Source organism: Pleurodeles waltl, chromosome 9, assembly GCF_031143425.1.
Source record: "Pleurodeles waltl isolate 20211129_DDA chromosome 9, aPleWal1.hap1.20221129, whole genome shotgun sequence".
NCBI lineage: Eukaryota > Metazoa > Chordata > Amphibia > Caudata > Salamandridae > Pleurodeles > Pleurodeles waltl.
In genome coordinates this window covers 1,082,043,524-1,082,065,681 of record NC_090448.1, presented here as the reverse complement: position 1 = coordinate 1,082,065,681, position 22,158 = coordinate 1,082,043,524, and the positions used below count along the sequence as shown (strand labels likewise).

The 22,158-nt window shown below is 46.5% G+C and overlaps 1 protein-coding gene across 1 annotated transcript in view; it reads left to right on the top strand.

Annotated features, from left to right (window-relative positions):
- The window catches only part of DNAL1 (dynein axonemal light chain 1), a 194,192-nt gene that overhangs the window by 81,433 nt on the left and 90,601 nt on the right, over nucleotides 1-22,158 (top strand). Inside the window, exon 5 of the mRNA XM_069208749.1 lies at nucleotides 18,522-18,577. Within this exon, the coding sequence (XP_069064850.1) occupies nucleotides 18,522-18,577 (56 nt within the window). The remainder of the gene's footprint in view (nucleotides 1-18,521; nucleotides 18,578-22,158) is intronic.

The window sequence follows — 22,158 nt, the reverse complement described above, 5'->3', positions numbered from 1 at the left end:
CATCCTAAATACAGAAATGTAATTTCATGTGGGACTATGCTACTTTAGCCTCTAAATGTTCCCTAGATCAGTTGTTCAGGTCTCATTTATCAAACTGTTAATTGGTTCTCATCCTTGACTTTGTCAAAATATTTCCCTTCTTTATAAACCAATTTTTATTGATTTTCATGTAAGTTTCCAGCTCCCTGTTCTTAAGGTCTCGACAAGATTGTCTTTATTCAAAATTAACAATTAGGTAGTGTGTTGTGTGTGCAAGCTATGTGGTATTTTTTTCATATTTGCTTTCTGAAGAACAGATGAAAACTGATCATACAGTAATGTATCTACAACTTTCGAATGAAAACTCACTACAGTAACGGTCAAATCTCTAAACTGGCATTTTATCATATTATAATATTCTTTAAAGAAAGCAGAAACTGGAGGAACAAGAGGCTAGAGGTAAAGACAAAACGGGAAAATATTCCCTCAGCACATCCCTCAGCACATGGGGTCTCTGGGAGGAGCTTTCTCTTTGCTTCCACTCTCACATCCCAGGAAGTATCCCCCAAGGACATGGAGCGGAGTCAACCAACCTTCCTCCTCAAACAGCCAGGCATCTCCAAGTCAAAGTATTCAGTCCACTAGTTTTCCACCCTGCACATTGGACAGTAAAGGCAATGCTGCCTCCATTGGGTTAAAGAAACACTCGTGGCCTATCTGGTCCGCTTTGATCTTCTACATGACACAAAGGGACGGAATCATGTGCTGATTACTGAAGGTTTTTTTTTTTCATTATTATTTAGAGCAAGTTTTTTTCTCCACGATCTCAAGGCGTATGATCACCAAGACAAACATGTTACTGTTAACCTATTCATTGTGAACGTTTTGCCTGATATAGATTTCAGCACAGGGGTTACTTCATCACAAACGTGACGGATGTCTCGTCTGCTGTATTACAAGTGCAATAGATCCAGTGGCACTTATAGTACGGTGGGCGGAATATCCGTCACATTTACTGCAGAGTAACCTGTTTGCCGAACTCTACATCAGGTCCTTTGTCTCTTTATTCAGATGCCCTCAACCTAACTCTAACCCTTACAATTCCACTCTACTTCTGGTAGGCCATAACTATTTGTAGTCCTGCTGTAGGTGTGGTGAACCACTAGGAGCTCCTCTTCGGCATGTAATCCAGTCAGTCACATCATCTTATGTTCCATGGTTTGTCACATCCAGAAAAATTGTAGCTAGAACCCCCACAACTCGTAGCTACGAGCCCCTCTCACATTATCCAGCCACTCCATTCTTAGGAAGCACTTGATTGAGAACTATGTGAACGCCACGTTTTCTTGTGTTGCTCAAGTGAAGCTGTTTGGACGCAAATTGTGATCTTATTGGATTAAAGCAATGTCCTCTCACTGGCTCTAAGGGAACCATGCAGGGAGGCCTTTCCTCATGCTCACTCCCTTAACCAGCTCTTCTCTGCTGTCCTTGGTCTTGTTTTCAGCCACAATTAAAATCAGTAACCAGGGTAGCAAAAAAAAGGACCTAGCACGAAGAAAGACTTTCTGGGCATCTCGATGTTCAAAAAGAGTATCCACTGTCCACACAGTGTCCTCCTGCTGTGGCTTCCTACATTCCAGTTAGTGGAATGGCTATATGTCCCGTAATATCTTGAGAGCTAGTTTCAGCCAGCGCCTCAGTTGCAGCAGAATATTGCCTCTCGGTTCTTCCCATCACCCGCTCATAGGTAGAAAAGCACCTTCATCTTTTGACCACAGCTCGGATTCGGTGACGGTCCTCTGCACTGTTTCTCCGTCCAACCCCACCATGCCAGCTCTGAAGGGATCCGGAACACTCCGCCCTCCTCGCACGTGAGCAATCCTGCCTCCAGAGGGATTCTCGGAGCTCTGCCACCGAGGTCGGCACAGGTGGGAGCTAGGAGTAAGAGCTTTAAGACATGCCATCCGTCCATATTTGCTCCTGGCAGGCCGTGTCACCTTTCAGTTCATGTTTGCATGTCCACAAGTAGGCTCGCTGTAGACCGCATGGGTTGCTTTAGGAATGCACTTTGAAGGCCCTTAGAACAATGGAGCAAGTGTTTTTTTTATTTATTTATTTATTTTACTTTAACTTTAATGTGGAACACTCGGAAAGACAATTTGTATAATTCTTAATATATACAATCCACCATAGAAACTTCAGTTTTTCAACCCAAGCTCGCATGCTTGTGGCAGGTAATTGTCAGGGCTTAGATGGTCCCCTAGCAAATATTTCCTCCCTCAAGCACAACGGTGACTTAGGCTTATTGTGGTCAAGCGATCTGACTTCGATTCTTGACTCACGTGGCAAATAAGTTCGTTTGTCAGTGCACCTCTTTGGGATGAGAAAGATTCCAATTACCCAGTGGATCTAAGCTTGAAAATGCAATGCTCAAAGTTGTCCTCTGTGCCTAATGTTAGTAGTCTTTGCGTTTATATTTACTTTAGCTCTCTACTTCAGCTAATACTTGCCCTTTCTGCCCCTTAAGTGAGCAGAATAGGTGGTAAATGCTGCGTTCTACTTTCAGGGTGGGGCAGAGAAGCTGTCTGTGCCCCAGGGATTGGAGGGAGGGGGGTTATCGATGCCAGTAGAGATAAGCCATCCATCCCATATAGGATAAAAAAAAAAAACATCCATAGCCTACTGGTACCGTCTGCCACCCTGGTGTGAACAGATTTGGGTAAATTTGTCCCCAGCCTCCACCCAGGGGCCTGAAGACTGTCTGCTTTCCTTGGTGTGTGATGGCAGCTCGATGCCAGTCAAGTTGCCCCCTCCGCTCCACTCCATTTTTTGTGTTAAATCCCTTGTACTAGCGGGCACCCTGACCCTCCGGGGTGGCTGGATTGAGGCAAATCCTCCATCTGCCCCTGCGGTGGGGGGGTGGGGGGCTGGGGGGTGGTGGGTGGTGGTATTTCCTCACATCTCTGTATAACTATCTTTGTCAGTCTCCGTTAGAGCCCGGGCTGACTTAGGCAACAGGAGGGCAGCATGACGGCAGGTAGGCAAGGTCCCCCACCACCTCCAATTCTATCTTTGTTTAAAACAAAATCTTGTCGCTAATTGCTTTCTTCTAAATGGGTTGGGCAATTTGGGGCAAAACACCTGATCTGTGCACCTTGGGGGCACAGAAAGACTGTATAGAGCTTGGGAGGAGGAGAAGAGTTCAACAGCTGCCAGTGTTTAGATTCAATATGTGACATTTTTACGGTTTCAGTATACTTATGAGTGACATTCGACAGCAAATTTGAGAGACTTGGAGTGACACTTTCTCGCAAGCACACTCAAACAATTACCTCCAAGGAAAAAATAAGTAGCAAGGAGAAGCTCTAGAACTATCTTGAAACAGTTTCAAACCCCCTGAAGCCAAACATCCTAACTAGACATGTCCTCAAGTCTTTTCTAGGAAGTGAGGCTAGTGATCAGACTTCCTAAGGCACTCCCCTTGGTAGCTGGTAGGGGTGAGGGTTGACATTTCATATTCTATTGAACAAGGCTTTGCAGCATCCATACTTAGAAGACATGGGACCCTTACGTATAAAATACACACTTTTTTGGGGGGGCGGGGGTTCTAACAGATGATCACTTCAATTCCGATATGTCCCCTTGTGCAAGGTATACTATTGATTATTTCAGTTACTCTTTCTCTCTGAAACGACTAACGTATGTATCCCATCTGTGCCATGAATATACTGAACACAATGAACCACTAGGTGGCAGTCGTACAACAACTAAGCTAATTTCTTTGAAGACGTTTTCAGAAGGTCCGAAGAGTCACTCTACTTATTTCAAGTGTAGACCTTTGGTAGCTTATTTTAAACATTACAATTATTTAAAGTTCTATATTGTAAATCACTGTAGAATGTAAGATGCGAAATTCATACAAATACATCGCACAGAATTTCTTTAGTTAAAGTAGAAGCCACCTGTCGACGTTAAACACCCTTACGTTAAGGTAGATTCCCCGACAGCGATGAGCTGCATTTGCGGGGCGGCCTGCAGCCCACCCGCGAGCCCGCACGTTTGTTTTCAATCTAGTTTTTAAAAAGAAGCCGATGGTACTTGTTTGAGGGAAGGAGAACATACCAACTGACACTTGTTTGTGTGTGGAAAAGGCCGCTTTATTGGAAAACAGGTGCACTCACAATTCAACCTTGGCCTTTGCCTTATAAAACTAACCCCCTCACTATACATTCAAATCACCAAACAAAACTCCCCACCCCCCCCCCACACCCTACGCTCCCCCTGCCCTTTCAGCTTGACCTTTGCGATCTAGTACTCGTTAACTGATCTAGCTGTTTATGCCCCATTGAAACTGTTCTTATCCTTACCAGCCTTGTGCTGCAACCTAACTGAACTTGCAACTAGCATAGCTCCTAATGCAACTTTCTCCCTCCTTCCTATCTTGTCGTGGCCACCCGTTGCAACCCCCCCCCTTTTGTTGTCAATGTGTAGTGTTAGGCTCGTTATTCGTCTGTATTCACGCCATGTGACACTCTGCCTCCACCCCCCATTTTTCTATTAATAGGTCTTGCAGGACTCCGTGCATGTGCAATTAGTACAGTTCCATGCCCATAAAGGATAAGTGGACACCATCCTCTTTAAAAAAAAAAAAAAAAAAACTCCACATCTTCATATTGCAAGTCCTTATGCTCTAAGCAAGAAGTCCCTACTGCCCAACTAAACTCCTTCATCTCTTTGTTAACTTTTCTCCATGTGCACTCAATCGCCCCCCAGCTTTTTAGCCCCCCCCCCCCCCCCCCCCCCCACCTTCAAAATCTCCTTGGAATAAATGCTGTCCATATCACATTGCATCACTGCCACTGCCTCAAAATTTCTAACCAGTCCTTTTTCATGGCTTTTAACACGTCTAACCCTGCTTGCACCACCAGGTCATTTTCACCTAGATGTATTAGCAACAGGTCTCAGCAAGATCCCCTGACTACGAAACCCTGCAATCGCAAAAGCAATTCCTGCCACCTCATACCTCCCTTTCTAACTCAACGCACATTATATCGCTCCCTTTCCAGCCCCAGATTCGCACCAGTGGAGGTTCTGCACACCTGGCACTGTGCCCATTTTATAGACAAATGTCCCACAATCCAAAGCGAGGTGCTGCTCGCATCAGGACACAGAACCACACCTGCAAAAACAGAAACACACACACGGTAGACATCGTTTCCCAATCCCACTTACATATATCCCCTCACATACTTTTTGTAGCATTCAGACTTCCAATGCCCAACCCCCATCAACTCTGATCCACCCTACCCTTGCCTGCTAGCCCCCATAGCCATTCCCACCCGAAAGGAGTGCGTTCCAGTGTTCCCAAAACCTTGCGAATGACTGTGTAATTGGAAGGGGGTTACCCCCTTTCCGTCCAGATGCTTAAATACCGGGCCTACTTTGTTCGCACTCATGCCCCACAGCTGGTTACCCAGACGCCACGGGCAAATCTCCTTCACTGGGTACCACTTCAGCATTACTGCTGCTCCTGCTTTCGCCTGATCTGTTTTTGAGCAGCGCAGGAAGACATTTACCTCATCCTGCCCCACACAGACATCCTTCCATGTCAATACCTCAGATGCTCCTCTCTCCAGCAACTCTGATACTCGGAACGCTCCAAAGAACATCCACAACATAAATGCTCCAAAAAGCAAAACTTCCCATTCCATCACACAAGGACCCGGCAACCTGGCGACCAATTCTTCCAATAATTTAACCGTAACAGTGCCCCTGGCCTGGGCCCTATGGCCAACATCCCTGGCCCATCCTTCCAGCATTCTTCTTCCCAGCTCACCAGCCGACGGTGGGTACCCCCAAGGCAATTTTCAAAAAAACCCTTACCAGCTAATTTCCCCGCGATGGTCACCCCCTACTGTCCCCTGCCAATCATATCCAAAATGAACTGCACCACACCCTCCACTCTCTCTGCATTGCTCTCCTGCCGCAGCGCCCCTGACTTCAGAAACTCTTGCCATGCCCGCGCATACGCCCACTGCGGGGAATGCGCTAAGGATTTCACCACCAGGAGAAGCATCCTCCTGCCTATACTCCATAACTACAGTGGCATTGCTGTCCTGACCACTTCCTCTTCCGTGACCAGCCCAAGGAACCTCGCCCACTGCGAACGAGACCAGGCATCCGCAATCTCATTAGTCACTACAGGAACGTGCCTCGCCCAAAATGCAATATCATGTCGCAAGCAGCCCAAAACAAACACCCTCAGCAATTGCAGCACTTGGGGAACCCTTGCAAGACTGTCTGTACACGACGTGCACCAACGCCAAATTGTCCACGCAAAAAACTACTTTCTTATGCTGCAGAACCACCACCACCACCACCACCTTCTTCCCCCCCCCCCCCATGCTTCCACTCCTCCGGCCACTCTTCCACACAGCATTTTCCCTGCCAATAAATGCCAAAGCCTGCTGCGTCCAAAAAAATGTACACATCCCATTCGCATTCCTTCCGCGCCTGCAAAGGAATTCCATTGAATTCCTGCAAAAATCTGCACCACATTCGCATATCCTCCTTCGTTCCCACTGGCAAGCGTACATGGTGGTGAGGCAACCTATGACCTGAGAGCGCCAACCCCAGTCACCTACAGAAAATCCTTCCCACTTTGACCACCCTGCATGCAAAGTTGAGATGGCCCAAGAGCACCTGAATGTCTTGCACGTCACCTTTTTCTTGCATAACATGTCACCACCATGGTCACTTTTTTGTCCTATGGCAAACGGGCCATCATAGCCTCCTAGTCAAGTTCGATCCCTTAAAATGACAACCACGTGGAGGGCCCCATCGTCTTCTCTCCAGGTCCCCCATGAGTGAGGTAAATTTGCCCAGCATCTCCGCACAGCGCCCTGAACCTGCGGGTGCCACGAAAAAGAAGTGGTCCAAATAATGCGTCACTGCCTTCTGACCTGTAACTTGTGTGAACACCCATTGCAAAAATGAAGTGAAACATTCAAACAAAGAAAAAAGATGGAGCAAACCATGGGCAAGGCCTTATCAATATACCACTGTCCTTCAAATTGAATACCCAAAAGTTTAAAGTCCTGTGGATGCACCGGCAGAAGCCTGAAAGGGTACTTAACGTCCGTATTTGCCATAAGCGCATGTGCCCCCTACGCTTCCACCATCACAATGGCTATGTCCACGGAGGCGTAGGACACTTCTTAAATTCCTATGGTATAAAATCATTAACCAACGCATCCTCTGGCAATGATGAATGTTGAATGAGCCGAAATTACCATGCTTCTTTTTGTAGTTACTACTCCTATTGGGGAAACAATGAGATTGTCCAGGGGCAAGTCCCTGAACGGGTCCGCCATATGACAGTCCTGCACCGCCTTCCTCAACTTCTGCCTCACTACCTCCTCCCTACCCCTAACTGACTTAGAGTTGGCTGCCCACCGTCATACCCGCCGTCCTGTGTACCCCAACTTAAACCCCTGAGCAAACCCCTCCCTCAGCAGCTCCACTTCCTCCCGTCTGTCATATTGATCCAACCAAAACCCCAGCTGCTCCAACTTAATTGGAGTACGAGCCCTTTCCCCAAATCCCTGGTCCCCCTCTTCCTTTGACCGTTTGCCATCCCTGCTGAGGCCTTCCTCCGAATTCGCCTTGTCCTTGCCCTGATCCACTAGCGGAAGGGGCCACGTTTCCATAACAGCGCACCAATGCATGCCTCCTTGCGCATTTGGAGCATTCATGCTTGAACTTGCTATAGTCCCTGGTGAACAGCCCTTTATTAAAATCCCAGCTGGTCCCTATGTGGGTTGCACCTTACTCATCGATGTGCCTAGTCCTCTCCCCGCTGCCCTCACCCCTCCCCGCGTGTGACTATCTCGAAAGGGGCGATATGTGATGGGAAGCCCGTTAGCCGTAAAAATTGTAGTACTAATTTTTTGTCGGGCCCATTGTGTGCTGCCACAGGTTGGAGTCCATCTCACCCGTTGCACCACCGGGTCCGCCGCCATGCGTGCCCGAAACTCCTTGTTGTGCTGCGCCCACGCGTGCCTCCATAATTCAATTGCACCTTTTTAATGACATCAGTATACTTAAAGAGCGCCACAGATCTATCCGGATAACTCTCACAATAAACGCTGGAAAAGATAAAAAAAAAAAGCCACTGTCCAGTTCTCGATTGTAACCGGAATTTTGGGATGCTTAGTCAGCTCATAATCTTCTTCCTTCTACCCTTCTCTGACTTCCCTTCCTGTCCTCCTTTATCGTCGCCCCCTTTTGTTTCCCCCCCTGGCCTACGTCCTTGCTCTCTGTCACGTCATCCGTACTCACCCCAACGTAATACACACCTTTGTGTAAGCAGGGCTCCCCGCCACTGCCCCTTTCCTTGGCCTCAAGGCTGCAGCATTTCTTATGCCACCCTAGGGACCCCTCACTCAGCACAGACACATTGCTTGCCAGCTTGTCTGTGCTGGTGGGGAGAAAATGACTAAGTCGACATGGCACTCCCCTCAGGGTGCCATGCCAAACTCACACTGCCTATGGCATAGGTAAGTCACCCCTCTAGCAGGCCTTACAGCCCTAAGGCAGGGTGCACTATACCACAGGTGAGGGCATAGGTGCATGAGCACTATGCCCCTACAGTGTCTAAGCAAAACCTTAGATATTGTAAGTGCAGGGTAGCCATAAGAGTATATGGTCTGGGAGTCTGTCAAAAACGAACTCCACAACTCCATAATGGCTACACTGAATACTGGGAAGTTTGGTATCAAACTTCACAGAATAATAAACCCACACTGATGCCAGTGTTGGATTTATTAAAAAATGCACACAGAGGGCATCTTAGAGATGCCCCCTGTATTTTACCCAATTGTTCAGTGCAGGACTGACTGGTCTGTGCCAGCCTGCTGCTGAGAGATGGGTTTCTGACCCCATGTGGAGAGGGCCTTTGTGCTCTCTGAGGACAGAAACAAAAGCCTGCTCTGGGTGGAGGTGCTTCACACCTCCCCCCCTTGCAGGAACTGTAACACCTAGCAGTGAGCCTCAAAGGCTCAGGCTTCGTGTTACAATGCCCCAGGGCACTCCAGCTAGTGGAGAAGCCCGCCCCCTGGACACAGCCCCCACTTTTGACGGCAAGTCCAGGAGAGATAATGAGAAAAATAAGGAGGAGTCACTGGCCAGTCAGGATAGCCCCTAAGGTGTCCTGAGCTGAGGTGACTCTGACTTTTAGAAATCCTCCATCTTGCAGATGGAGGAGTCCCCCAATAGGATTAGGTATGTGCCCCCCCTCCCCTCAGGGAGGAGGCACAAAAGGGTGTAGCCACCCTCAGGGCTAGTAGCCATTGCCTACTAACCCCCCCAGACCTAAACACACCCCTAAATCGAGTATTTAGGGGCTCCCAGAACCCAGCAAGATAGATTCCTGCAACCTAAGAAGAAGAGGACTGCTGAACTGAAAAACCTGCAGAGAAGACTGAGACACCAACTGCTTTGGCCCCAGCTCTACCGGCCTGTCTCCCCACTTCTAGACACTGCTCCAGCGATGCGTTCCCAGGGTCCAGCAACCTCTGAAGCCTCAGAGGACTACCCTGCATCTAGAAGGACCAAGAACTCCCGAGGACAGCGGCTCTGTTCCCCAAAGACTGCAACTTTGCAACAAAGAAGCAACTTTGAAACAACACACGTTTCCCGCCGGAAGCGTGAGACTTTGCACTCTGCACCCGACGCCCCCGGCTCGACTTGTGGAGAACAAACACCACAGGGAGGACTCCCCGGCGACTACGAGACCGTGAGTAGCCAGAGTTGACCCCCCTGAGCCCCCACAGCGACGCCTGCAGAGGGAATCCCGAGGCTCCCCCTGACCACGACTGCCTGCTTCAAAGACCCAACGCCTGGTAAAGACCCTGCACCCGCAGCTCCCAGGATCTGAAGGATCCAACCTCCAGTGCAGGAGCGACCCCCAGGTGGTCCTCTCCCTCGCCCAGGTCGTGGCTACCCCGAGGAGCCCCCCCCTTGCCTGCCTGCATTGCTGAAGAGACCCCTTGGTCTCCCATTGGTTTCTATTGCGAACCCGACGCTTGTTTGCACACTGCACCGTGCCGCCCCGTGCCACTGAGGGTGTACTTTTTGTGCTGACTTGTGTCCCCCCCCCAGTGCCCTACAAAACCCCCCTGGTCTGCCCTCCGAAGACACTGGTACTTACCTGGTGGCCGACTGGAACCGGGGCACCCCCTTCTCCATTGAAGCCTATGCGTTTTGGGCACCACTTTGACCCCTGCACCTGACCAGCCCTGAGCTGCTGGTGTGGTAACTTTGGGGTTGCTCTGAGCCCCCAACGGTGGGCTACCTTTTGAACCCCGTAGGTGGTTTACTTACCTGCAAAAATTAACAAACACTTACCTCCCCCCAGGAACTGTTGAAAATTGCACTGTCTAGTTTTAAAATAGCTATATGTCATTTACGTGAAAACTGTATATGCTATTTTGCTAATTCAAAGTTCCTTATGTTCGTACATGAAATACCTTTCATTTGAAGTATTACTTGTAAAACTTGAACCTGTGGTTCTTAAAATAAACTAAGAAAATATATTTTTCTATACAAAAACCTATTGGCCTGGAATTGTCTCTGAGTGTGTGTTCCTCATTTATTGCCTGTGTGTGTACAACAAATACTTAACACTACTCCTTGGATAAGCCTACTGCTCGACCACACTACCACAAAATAGAGCATTAGAATTATCTCTTTTTGCCACTATCTTACCTCTAAGGGGAACCCTTGGACTCTGTGCATGCTATTCCTTACTTTGAAATAGCACATACAGAGCCATCTTCCTACACCCCTGCATGTGGCTCGCGCCGAGGGGTCGCATACTGCCTTCTATGCCACTCCGATGTACTTGGACGCTGTCTGCTCAGGGTCGCGACATCTGTGGGTGCATGACCCCTACCATCACACAACCCCGAAGCAACTTCCTTAGTCCGCCCTGGCTGCGCCATCACCTGCTTTAGAGATGAAATCCGGCTGGCCGCTCGTGGCCCGGCCCTCACTTCTCCCTGGGGTCGCAGAGCCGCACTTGGCTCCCCTAGGTCCCACCACGTCACTCCCTTCTCCTGCTGCCAATGATAACGGTCGGATGTGCTGGCGATATGTCTACTGTCCACGGCCTCCGGCTCCCTCCACTGCCATCCTGTTCCCCCCCCCTCCCCCCCACCATCCTCCCCCCTGTTCCCCCTCCTCCCCTCACCAAGCATCCCCCTCCCCTTCCTTCTTCCTGCCACTCCCCCTGCCGACCCTCCCATAAACCCGCTGGGGGCCTTACTCTCAAATGCTACCGTCCCTCCGAAACTGCATCCCTAATATGGCCCATTTTATCACCCTTCCCTTCCTCCTCCACATCACTCCATACTAACATGGTGGGCCAGTGCTGGGACTTGAATATGTTTTGCTCTTCCCACTCCCTCTCCTCCCCTTCTCCTCCTGCTCCTTCCCCTTACCTTCCCAACCCCGCTCCCATCCCCTGTCCTCCCCTCCCCCCCCAGGGAGAGCAAAGCCACTGCTTGCCTTGCTCTCCCCTACGGCACGGAACACATCTCTGCTGGTGCTGCCACTCCCCCTCCCCTTCCCGGCCTGAACGCGGGCCCTTTTCTGTGACGCCACCTCCTTGCTCAGGGACTCCCCTCCTCGAGCCGGCCTCTGTTTCCAAGGAAATCTTTAAACTTGCATATTTCTGAGTCTACTGAATGGATTTTTGTCATTTTGGTCATGTTTTCTTTAGTAGAAAGTGCCATATTTTAATCAGGTGTGGGATCCTTGTATGCTAGGTATTCACTGCGTTACCGTTTGAAATGTTGTATAAATGCTTTACACATTGCCTCTGCCTGACTACTCTATGCCAAGCCACGCAAGGGTTGAGCACATATTCAATTAGGGTTTGCTTGTGACTAAACCATTTTCTTATAGGCAGGCATCCACAAAAAACTTTTTTTGACAGATCATAGTATTAAACTGTGCTATCTGCTGATAGGGCTGTTTTGATATCTGTATTGGATATCATCAAATGCTTGCTTTTGGGTGACTTGCCATGACAACAGCATTTTTAACTTGATTAGGTCCCTTTAAAAGTTTTGTTAATGCAGGAAGGTTTTGTGTGAACACACTGCAGTAAGTGACCTTGACCAGGAAACTCCTTACTATAGGCATTTGGTTGAAGGGCACGCCAATTCAATGACTTCAAAGGAATGGGGAGGCCCAAAAAACGTTATATTGTTTGTGAAAAACTCACACTTCTCCTGATGGGAGAGTCAGGCAACTGTGTCTAATTCTGTTGAGCAGCACTCGTTGGTGGTCATGATATTGTTCAATGTGTCATAAAGTAGAATGTTGTTACTGACATTAAGAACTCTATGTAACCCAGAGATCATTTCTTTGATACAGTGCTGAAGCATTTCCCCCTGCTGTGGAAATATCAAAATTCAGCCTACTGTTGCATTGCAGCCCTGCATGTGTTAAAAATGTTATGTGTTTTGACTCCTTATTGAGGTTGATAAGAAGGTAGATAAACTTGCTAAGTTTTTTCCAGGTTTTTTCCAGCTTTTGTGAAGTGATTTGCTTTGCTACAGGCGGTGCATATGTTGCCTTTTACTGGGCATTGGGCTCCTCAATGCAGTACATTGCCAAAGTAGCTATATTGTTTGTCTTGTCTTCTACTTTGTGATTTCCTAGCAATGGCATGGTCTTTCCTCTAGGTTCAGGGGTTCAGTCTTAATTGGTTTGGATGTTAGTGGCAACTCGATATAGACAGCTCCCATTGCTTCCAATTTGTGGTCACATCAAGAGGTTGCACCATGGCTAAAGGCATCTAAGCTGTTTTAAAAATGTCCTTTTAGAGGTTGGATGAGAAGCTCCCTTGAATGGTTTGAACTCTCAGTTCTTTGTCAACGTTGATAATCAGCCCTCATAGGTGAATGTAGGAGTCTATGGAAGTGCAGGAAAAAAACTCTAATAGTCTTAGGTTTACTTCCCTTCTGAATTGCAAGTCTAGGATTGTTCCATGCAGCTCCAGGTTTACTTCGCTCCATGCCAGAAGTGACAGAGTTCAGCTGCATATAAATACCATCCCAGGCATACTTTTGAATATGGATCTGGAGCTCCACTGCCTTTGTCAGCATATTTCAACGATTTTCCAAATCTGAGTTTAGTGTGAAAGGGAACGATGAATCCACCTGAAATTACAGGGTTCAAACTATGCCATAGTTGTTGGAAACTGATGTTGATGAAAGACCCCCTCACAAGGTGTGCCTTTGGTGCCTGGGCTCAGGGCACAACGCCAAGTCATGCGATGAGTGTGCCCTTATGCATCCAAAGGTGATTTGGGACCAAGAAATGAAGCTGTATGTCTCCGAACATCGAAAGAAGTCTCGGAGCTAATGTAGATCTTACTCCAAGTCAAGGGATTGGACCAGCTCCTGCTCCCTAGGTCAGTCCTGAGCTAGATCTTGTTTGCAGTCTAAATAATTGGGTAAGTTGAAGTTCAAGTCAAAGAGAAAACATAAGAAGGTGAAGTGGGACTCAACCCCCCCCCCTAATATTGCGCTCTGTTGAAAGGGAAGTTGGAGGGCGGAAAGGTACCAGTCAGTCTCAATCCCAGCCTCTGCTTGAGGAGCCGATGCTGCTATGGATCCTGGTGCACCCTGGGTCATTAGCAATACTACAGCAAGTGGAGACCTTTAATGAGGCCATGCTTTGTACTTTTGTTACTGTTCTAGCTCCTTCTGGTGCACCTTCGGGCCCTCAGGTTCTGCAGGGATCTCTGTTTGGGTTACCAGTCTTCCTAGTTCCTCTTCCTGGAGGCATCAGCTGTCAAGCTGATTTAGTTTTTCCTTAGGGGCACATATCCATCATGTGGGAGGCAGGTTCCAACACTTTATCTCAGACTGGCAATTCATCACCTAAGACAGATGGGCCATCTAGATCGTTCAGTACAGCTATGCTCTTCTGTTCTATGTGACCCACTGTTGCTTTTTTTCTGCACCAGAGCTGCTCTCAGGGGAAGCACCTTTCTACCTTTCTGCAAGAGGTGTGCGTTCTACTTTCCTTAGGGCCTATTGAGAGGATTTTGAAGACGGAGGTAATGGTTGCTTGTTACCTCTGCTATTTCTTTGTGCTGAAGAAGGATGGAGGTCTCTGTCCTATTTCAGATCTTCGGCCTCTGAATACCTCCTTGTGGAAGGGAAGAGTCAAAATGCTGAAGCTGGACCATGTTCTGTCTGCCCTGGATTTGTGTGATTTGATGGTGACCTTGGACCAGCAGGTCATATATCTTCATATACCCATCCTGCAGCCCCTCAGACATGTCCTGTTCAGTGAAGGGCAGGAATGTTTTCATTTTGCCGTGTTCCCCTTTGGCCTCGCCATCACCCCTAGGGTGCTTACGAAATGGTAGTGATCAATGCCCAACTTTGAGGTTGAGCATACCAGTTTTCCCTCACCTCAATGGCCGGCTATTGAAGGAAGGCTCGCCTCAGTCAGCCAAGGACCACCTCCAGACAAAAATGAACCTGCGAACAGCATTTGGGTTCTCAACCAACTTGCCAAACTCGCACCTGACTCCTTCATAGAGGCTTTTTTTTTAGGTTCTGTCTTGGACAGTACAGTTCAGGACCTTCCTTGCATCGTGAGTTCAGGATATTCAGGCTATGATCCCAATGTTTTAGCCTTGGTACTCTGTCTGTCAGCCTTTTGCGTCCTGCATGCAAACTACACCAGGTGGCATATGCATACTCTGCTGTGGAATCTGAAAAGTCTCAGTGGGCCCAGCACCAAATAACTGCTGGAATCAATCCAGCTTTCAGAGGGGACTGCAAAAGATCTGGCTGCTTGGCTTCAGTTCGACCAGCGGCACACCACTCTCCCTTCCCCACCCAGAGCGAAGAGTGATGATCGATGCATTACTGCTGGGTTGGGGAGTTCACCCGGGGAGGTGGAGATCAGAAGAGTAGTATCCTGCAGAAACCTGGATCCATATCAGTCTGTTGGGATTGCGTGTTATACGCCTGGAGCTGTAAGCCTTCCTACCATCATAGAAGGGGTGTCCGGTGCAGGTTCTCACACATAACACCACTGCCATGTGATAGTGCACCAAGCAGGTAAAAGCGGGATACTGGCCTCCTGTGGCATGAGGCACTGTGCTGATGGAACTGACTAGAGCGTCCGGGCATCTCTCTGGTCATGAACCATCTGGTGGTACTTTTAAATGCCAGAGGGGATGAACTCTGTCAAATGGCAGCTGCACCCTAAGGTGGCACAGGGCATCTTCCAACAAAGGAAAAAGGGATGTGTTTAAAAAGAAAAAAATTAATAGTTCAAGTTTTCCTTTTAGTTTAAAAAAAAAAAAAAAAAGGCAGTAATCTATGGGACCACTGTATGTTATTAAAAAAATATTTACCCAACCATTCTAAAAGGGGAAGGGGTTGCCACCAACTTTCTGTTCGCAGTAAACTGCGAAGGTTTTGCAACCACATTTTGGTTGCAAAACATTGTTACATACCTTTCAGATTCGGTATTAGGAAGGGACGCCCTCAACATGCCCCTTCCTAATACCAAATTGCAAAACTCAAACTGCAAAACGGTAGTAAATTACCGAATTTCAATTTGGGCTTTGTACATCCCATTCAGCATTTTTCTAGTCACAAATGGGTCGATTCTGCAAATCTGCTTGTTTGCGACTAGAAAAATGTTTTGTAAGTGTGGCCCTGGATTGCTTATGGTGATAACGTCTGCTCGTTGCATGACTGAACTCCAGGCTCTATTTTTACAACCACCCTACACCACCTTTTTTCCAGGCAAACTGATGCTGAGGACTCTGTAATCCTTCTTACCAGATGTCGCGACTTCTATTCACATTGTGTAAACCATCATTCTCCCAACATAATTTGCCCTTCCTCTCTCCACAAAGAGGAGGAGAGACTCAGTTGGACCCCAAAAGAGTGTTAAGCTTTTACACTGACCTAATCAAAGACCACTGGGTGGACAATCCGCTTTTTGTGGGGTTCTCTGGAGCAAAGACAGGCAAGGGATTGCATAAAAACTGTGTCAAAGTGGGTAGTCTCCTACATTAAGATCAGGACACAACTTTGCCACGGTGTTGTGCAGGGAAAACGCCTATATCTGCCTATAGCCTGTATCTCTTAGGGCTCTGAGGAAGGATTGTCCCCAGCATCACTGATGAGCCCATTTTCTCCCAGTCTTTACTAGCATGGCAGAACATCCAGTGCCTGTCCCTGTTTGTCTCTGATCTTTAACAACTCCATCTGTTCCATCTCCTGGCCTCGAAAAGACTGAGAGGTGACTAGGTGCGGCCTCACTGAGTCTATAACTGCAAACCTCATCTAAATCAGTTGCAAGGTTGCAGAGAGATACTGATTTCAACTTCCAGTTTCTATCTCCAGCTCTGTTTTCACTGAGGGCAGGTGAATCGCAGTCCATTCTCCCAGCACTGGGGGCAGCCTCGCCACTGAGAAAATGCAACCATGGCATAGGGCTTCAAATGGGGCAGTTATGGTATAAAATCCTCATTAATGACTCATTTTTTTGGTGAAGGTAAGGTGCAAAGGAGCCCAAAGATTGCCCTCAGTAAAGAATTACTTGAGCAAGTTATGCTATTATGTGGATAGGCCTTCACAACTTGACTCCATTCACAGAGGAAAAAAACAGAAAATAACTGCTGCAAAACATGATCTTTTGTTCGGGATGCATTACCAAATGAGTAAGATTTCATGAACAGTTTAAGGGTTTTTGTTGGAAATGCACTCTGAACACATCTGATTTTAGTTTACCAAAGTTAACACTTGAATGTTAACCAATGGGTAATCGAGACGGAACGAAAAGTCAAAATGGTTACGTTCAAGCAAATTCCTACAACTGTAATGAGCAGGGTGCAAGTGTGCTTTTGTAACCACCCGAGGTGATGAAGATGCATTCATGCAACCAAGATCGATGAGACGGCAACTGCACTACATTTACACATCTACAACGGGAACAATGCAGCTGCAATATTGCTGATCGATTCCTGAAAAAACAGTGTATAATTGGATCAAACTGAATTAGTCAGGAAATCTTGAAGAACGTTCGTTACTGAAACCAGCCAAAGTAGAAATGGAACTCAAATGTACTTGATCAATACTGGATTGCCCAGAGAGGCCTCAAAGAGTGACATTTTAAGCAAGAGCACCAAGCAGTCTCTTACATGAACAATTATCTATATGAGGGACCGCCAACGTGAGCCATCAAACACTGTGAACTTCACCAGCAGCCGCAGCCCACCTCATTTTTTTCAGAAGCTAATTCAATATGACTTTGTTCGTTTTGCACACACCATTGATAAGTCCTAAACACTGTTGGGTGGTGTATTACATCATAACTATCTCCAGGATTTTCATTGGTTAAAATCCGTATGCAATAGCCATTCATTAAGAAGAATAAATATTTCATGTTATGACTCAATTTCTGTGCTTTGTGTTAAAATGTTAGCTATATGATCAAAACCTTTATATTCATTTTCACCAGTTAGGGTTCTCCATAATATCGTAGCTCTCACAAATTCATTGCTCATGCACTTAAAGTATGACCTGTAACCAATAGTTCAGCCGGTGGTAATTGATGGGCATGGCTTTGCCAGATTCGATAATTCAGGCTTGAGAAATAACCATAAATTACAATATCAGATGTTCTGGATTTCTAGCTTTCTGTATTTGATAAAATTGGCGGTGTTCAGTCTGCATTCCCTTCTAAGTTCATTAGATCTGTTGTAGGCAGGTTGCATGTCACAGAGGTTATGTGTTTCAGAGTACATCCAAGCCTCTGAATAGTTTGAGAAATGGTCAAAATTAAGAGACGATTTATACAAGGACAAGAGGAGAAATGCAAAAGAGCCTGGGGCATAACTAGAAAAAGTGGCCAAAGAAAAAAGAGTGCAATATTGACTGGAAGATAAATTTGGAAAGAGAATGTACACAGCCAACAGCATAAAACAGAGATAAAAAAGACCAGAAGAGAAAATGATCGGAGGGGCAGTAATGAGAGGAAAGAAGGCACTGAGGAAAGAGAATTAGGGGTTAACCAGTGACTGAAGAGGATGAATATAACAAAAAGGGATCGAGGTTAGAGATGACCGTGGGTTCAGTCACCAGGAATGACAGTTCTTGAAATAGAAAAGGCACAGAGCAGGTATTTATTAACTCGTAGCATTTATTGTCTGCTCAGAAGAGTCAGTACACTTCCTCTAACATTTATATAAGATTAGGAATAGGATTGCCAGGTTTATGTTTTCCTCTGACTTCCTTGCTGTAAGACAATAGAAATGAGTATCTGTGCACCTCACGCTTTTACTTTCTTAGCCTTTGATATTCAGATCACTTTCAGAGCACTAGAGTGGTCTAATACTGTACGTGAGAGGTCTTCGTTTTTTTTTATTTTTTATATGTGGCTATGAATTTAATTTCATTAACATTTAAATGTTTTCTTATTCACTGTTGCAGAGAATCTACGAATCCTGTCATTGGGGCGAAACAATATAAAGAACCTAAATGGCCTGGTATGTGTTCATGTTTTTGTATTTGTTTCTGCCCTTTGGTGTTATATTGATGTACATTGAGATCGTTGTTGATGAACAGAAGTGATATGCATACAACAAAATTGTAAAAGAGACATGAGACAATCCATAAAAGCGAAAACATTTGTGACAGATGCAGAGGTGTTCAATTTATACAAAGAATGCATTGGCTTCACATTTATAAGTACTTTTTCAGTGCTTAAAGTGGGCATTTCTCTGTGGCGCTGTTCAGTTTTACCAGGGTAACGTTCCTTCACATTTAAATTACCCACTCAAACCTCTCTGCAGATTACTTTGCCAAATTATTGTAGTATAATATCGTGTTTACTGCCCCTCAGCTGTCCTACATTCATTACCATGTACCAGCCACCTTCGCTTTCTGTAATCTCCCCAGTAATATAGACCTAGGCTATTGGGCAATCCTCCCCCCCCCCCCACCCCCACCCAAAGAGAGAAGTTGCCTACTCAAGGAGGTGGTAACTCTAAATCCTAATTATGGATAAGATTAAGGTGGGGGGGGGGGCAGAAGGTAGATATGGAACCATGCCGTACTATTATTGATTCCTTTTTAGTTGGAGCAGTAGGGGTATTTTCAAAGGAAATTAACCTTATCGAAAGGCGTTTATCCTTGGGGGCAGCAGGACTGGGAGAGGATTATAGGGAACACCCGTACCTCCCAAATATGTTCCCGATATTCATCCCACAGCTGATTCAGTGATCACAAGGAATTGGGGACACCCAGATTGAGGCTAGAACTCCACCTAGCATGAACCCTACACTAGTAAGCCAGTCACCCATCACAAAGAAAAAAACGATGTAGAACGTGGGCTGATAGTAACCTGGGTCCCACCATGTTTGAAAATATGGTGTCCACAGATTGGAATGATTTCACATCCTATCTTGATAACTTGCTTAAACCTTTTAATGCAAAATTGGACAAATTGGAGGGGGAGGAGGAAAGAATATTGGAAATTTGCCAGAAACTCCCTCTGCCAATGGTGTCCCCCAACCCCCAGAACCCAGTGGCACATAATACTACTCCTAATGAGTCAGGTCATTCACATATATCACAGGGCACAGACACCTTAGATCTGCCAGGAACTGCACTGAGCACTGGATTTAGTCCCTTTCCCCACCCATAAGGGCAAGTAAGGGAGGCCCAAAATATAGACCATCCCAGGCACATAAGGGAGGCCCAATATATAGCCCAACCCACTGGGTGGCATATAGCCTCTAAGAGACCACTGTTCCAGATGTCTTACGACCTATACAAAATCAAGAAGCATCTGAATGATTTCCTTTGAACCCCCAGAAGAGCGGGTCTGCCTTCGTACATCTGAGAGAAGAACTGCCTACTGTCAATCTACCCCCAGAGTCTTGCCCTTATGGTATTATTATGGCCACTGTCCCTCCTTTATGGCCTAATCAGAGTGAGCACAGGGGGAGCTGAAGGACAAGGTAATGCATTGGCTAGTTTAGAACAATCTATTCTCAAATGACTATGCCCACCATATAATACTAACTCGGGGGTGACTGCATACTTATCAATTTTTGAAACCCTTGGCTGGTGAGGGATAGTATGTCCAGGGCTTCTTTTCGCCCTCAACCTAGAAACACCCCGTAATTGCTTCCGCTAGGTGTATTCTATAGACATTTGCAAACTAGTCAATCAGGACACGGACACTTCCCCCCCATATGCAGCATGGTTTACAATGATGGCACACCCAGGCCATGGACATACCAATAATTTACATTCTACCTCCCCGTTACCACTAAGTAACTAATAAATACCAAGCATTAAGTTCACTGACCGATATTGACAGACTGCTATACAAAGGTTCTGTAGACAGTGAGAGGATGAGGTTAAAGACAGAGGGAACAGCCAAATGAAAGATGGTCACTAGCCCCAACAAGTTATTCTTAGTCCACCAGAGTACATATGGTACGGTCGCTGGAGATTCTATTTACAATGGGGAACTGACTGAAGTAGTTCCAAAAGCAGCCACCCTAATTATGGAAGAACCACAGATGCAGGTGCTTGTCAAACACTAATGGGTGCCACTACTTTGCAACATGGAATGTGCAGGTCGTACGTGGTAAAATTGAGACCGAAGAGTGGGGTTCAATAATTATCAAGTTGGATATGGTTTGCATCCAAGAAACTTGGTGTGCTTCACCTGTCTATGTACATGGATTTACCTCACACCCCTCTTGGCTCTTGGTGCTTATTTCTAATAAACTCCTGGTAGTGGTTACAAAAAATCTTATATGGAGACCGCACACTTCCAATTGCTATGGCTTAAGTACTAGAATATGGCGGATGTGGTCATAATTAATTACTATAACATTTTTTATGCCACTCGTTGTAGAGTCGCCCATACCCTGGAACAAAGTTTAAATACGTTTTTACAACCTATCAGCTCTAATCCCATTATTTTTTGGGCTGGGCTCACCACCCCCGATGGGACAGGGTTTGACCATTTTTGCCACAATGAGTATGGAGAGGCCCTTAATTTGATGCTGTCTACATTTGATTTAACGTTTATGGAACGTAAGCACGGAGATAACGGCGAGATAATCCCAACTCACAGGGGCCCCAACTCATCCTCCGTCATAGACCATATTATTTTATCATCCTTTGCACTAAATGGCTGTGACACACCCCATACGGAGCTGACCCTACTCAGCGATCATGATCCGATCATTCTTCCAAACTTTTTTGGGGGGGCCAAGGGATGTGCTCTATACCACCTCCAATCAGGTTGGAGCACATAGAACCACTGGGGTGAGACGGAAATGGGAAGATATCGAGCCTGTTGACTTCCTGCAGAATGTCATACGTGGCTGCCCGCAAGAAACTGGGTATTGCTTACAGGAGGATATCGAGGCACCTATGCTACTAAGATGTTTTAGTATAATTGCTACTTGTGTACAGGGGCTCCTGACCCATAACCCACAACATAGAAGGCCTATGTATAATAAGGGGTGGTTCAATCATGCCTGTACAAAAGCCAGGGCGAATCTTAAATTAGCCCTGCCGACAACTCCTAGAGGCTCAATAGTAATTAAGTCACTCTGAGTAGAATATAAAGAGGCCCAGGAACAAAGGAAAAAAACTAAGGGAAGAGGCATGGTCTAATCTAGCCCTGGTGACAGATACTAACAACGTTAAATTGTTTTGGGAAACAATTAATGCCCCCTTCTTATCAGAATGGGTGCCATCAGATTTGGGTTCAAATGTAGACTGCAAGATGGGTGACCCACTACTCAGAGGTCTTTAAGGAAGGGACTGGGACAGTAGATCTAATTAGGCAGATTGAGCTGGGGCAACCCAATTATCCACAGATTACTATGGATGAGGTTTATTCTGCCATTTTAGCTAGCGCTGGGGGTAAGGCCCCAGGACCTGATGGGGTACCAGTGGATGTCTTTAAACATAATACCACTTTTTGGGTACCAATTTTGACTAGACTATTCAATTTGGCTATATCTGGTGACATATCATTGTCCTGGTACACCTCCATTATTATACCAATATATAAGAAGGGAGATAAGGCCAGCCC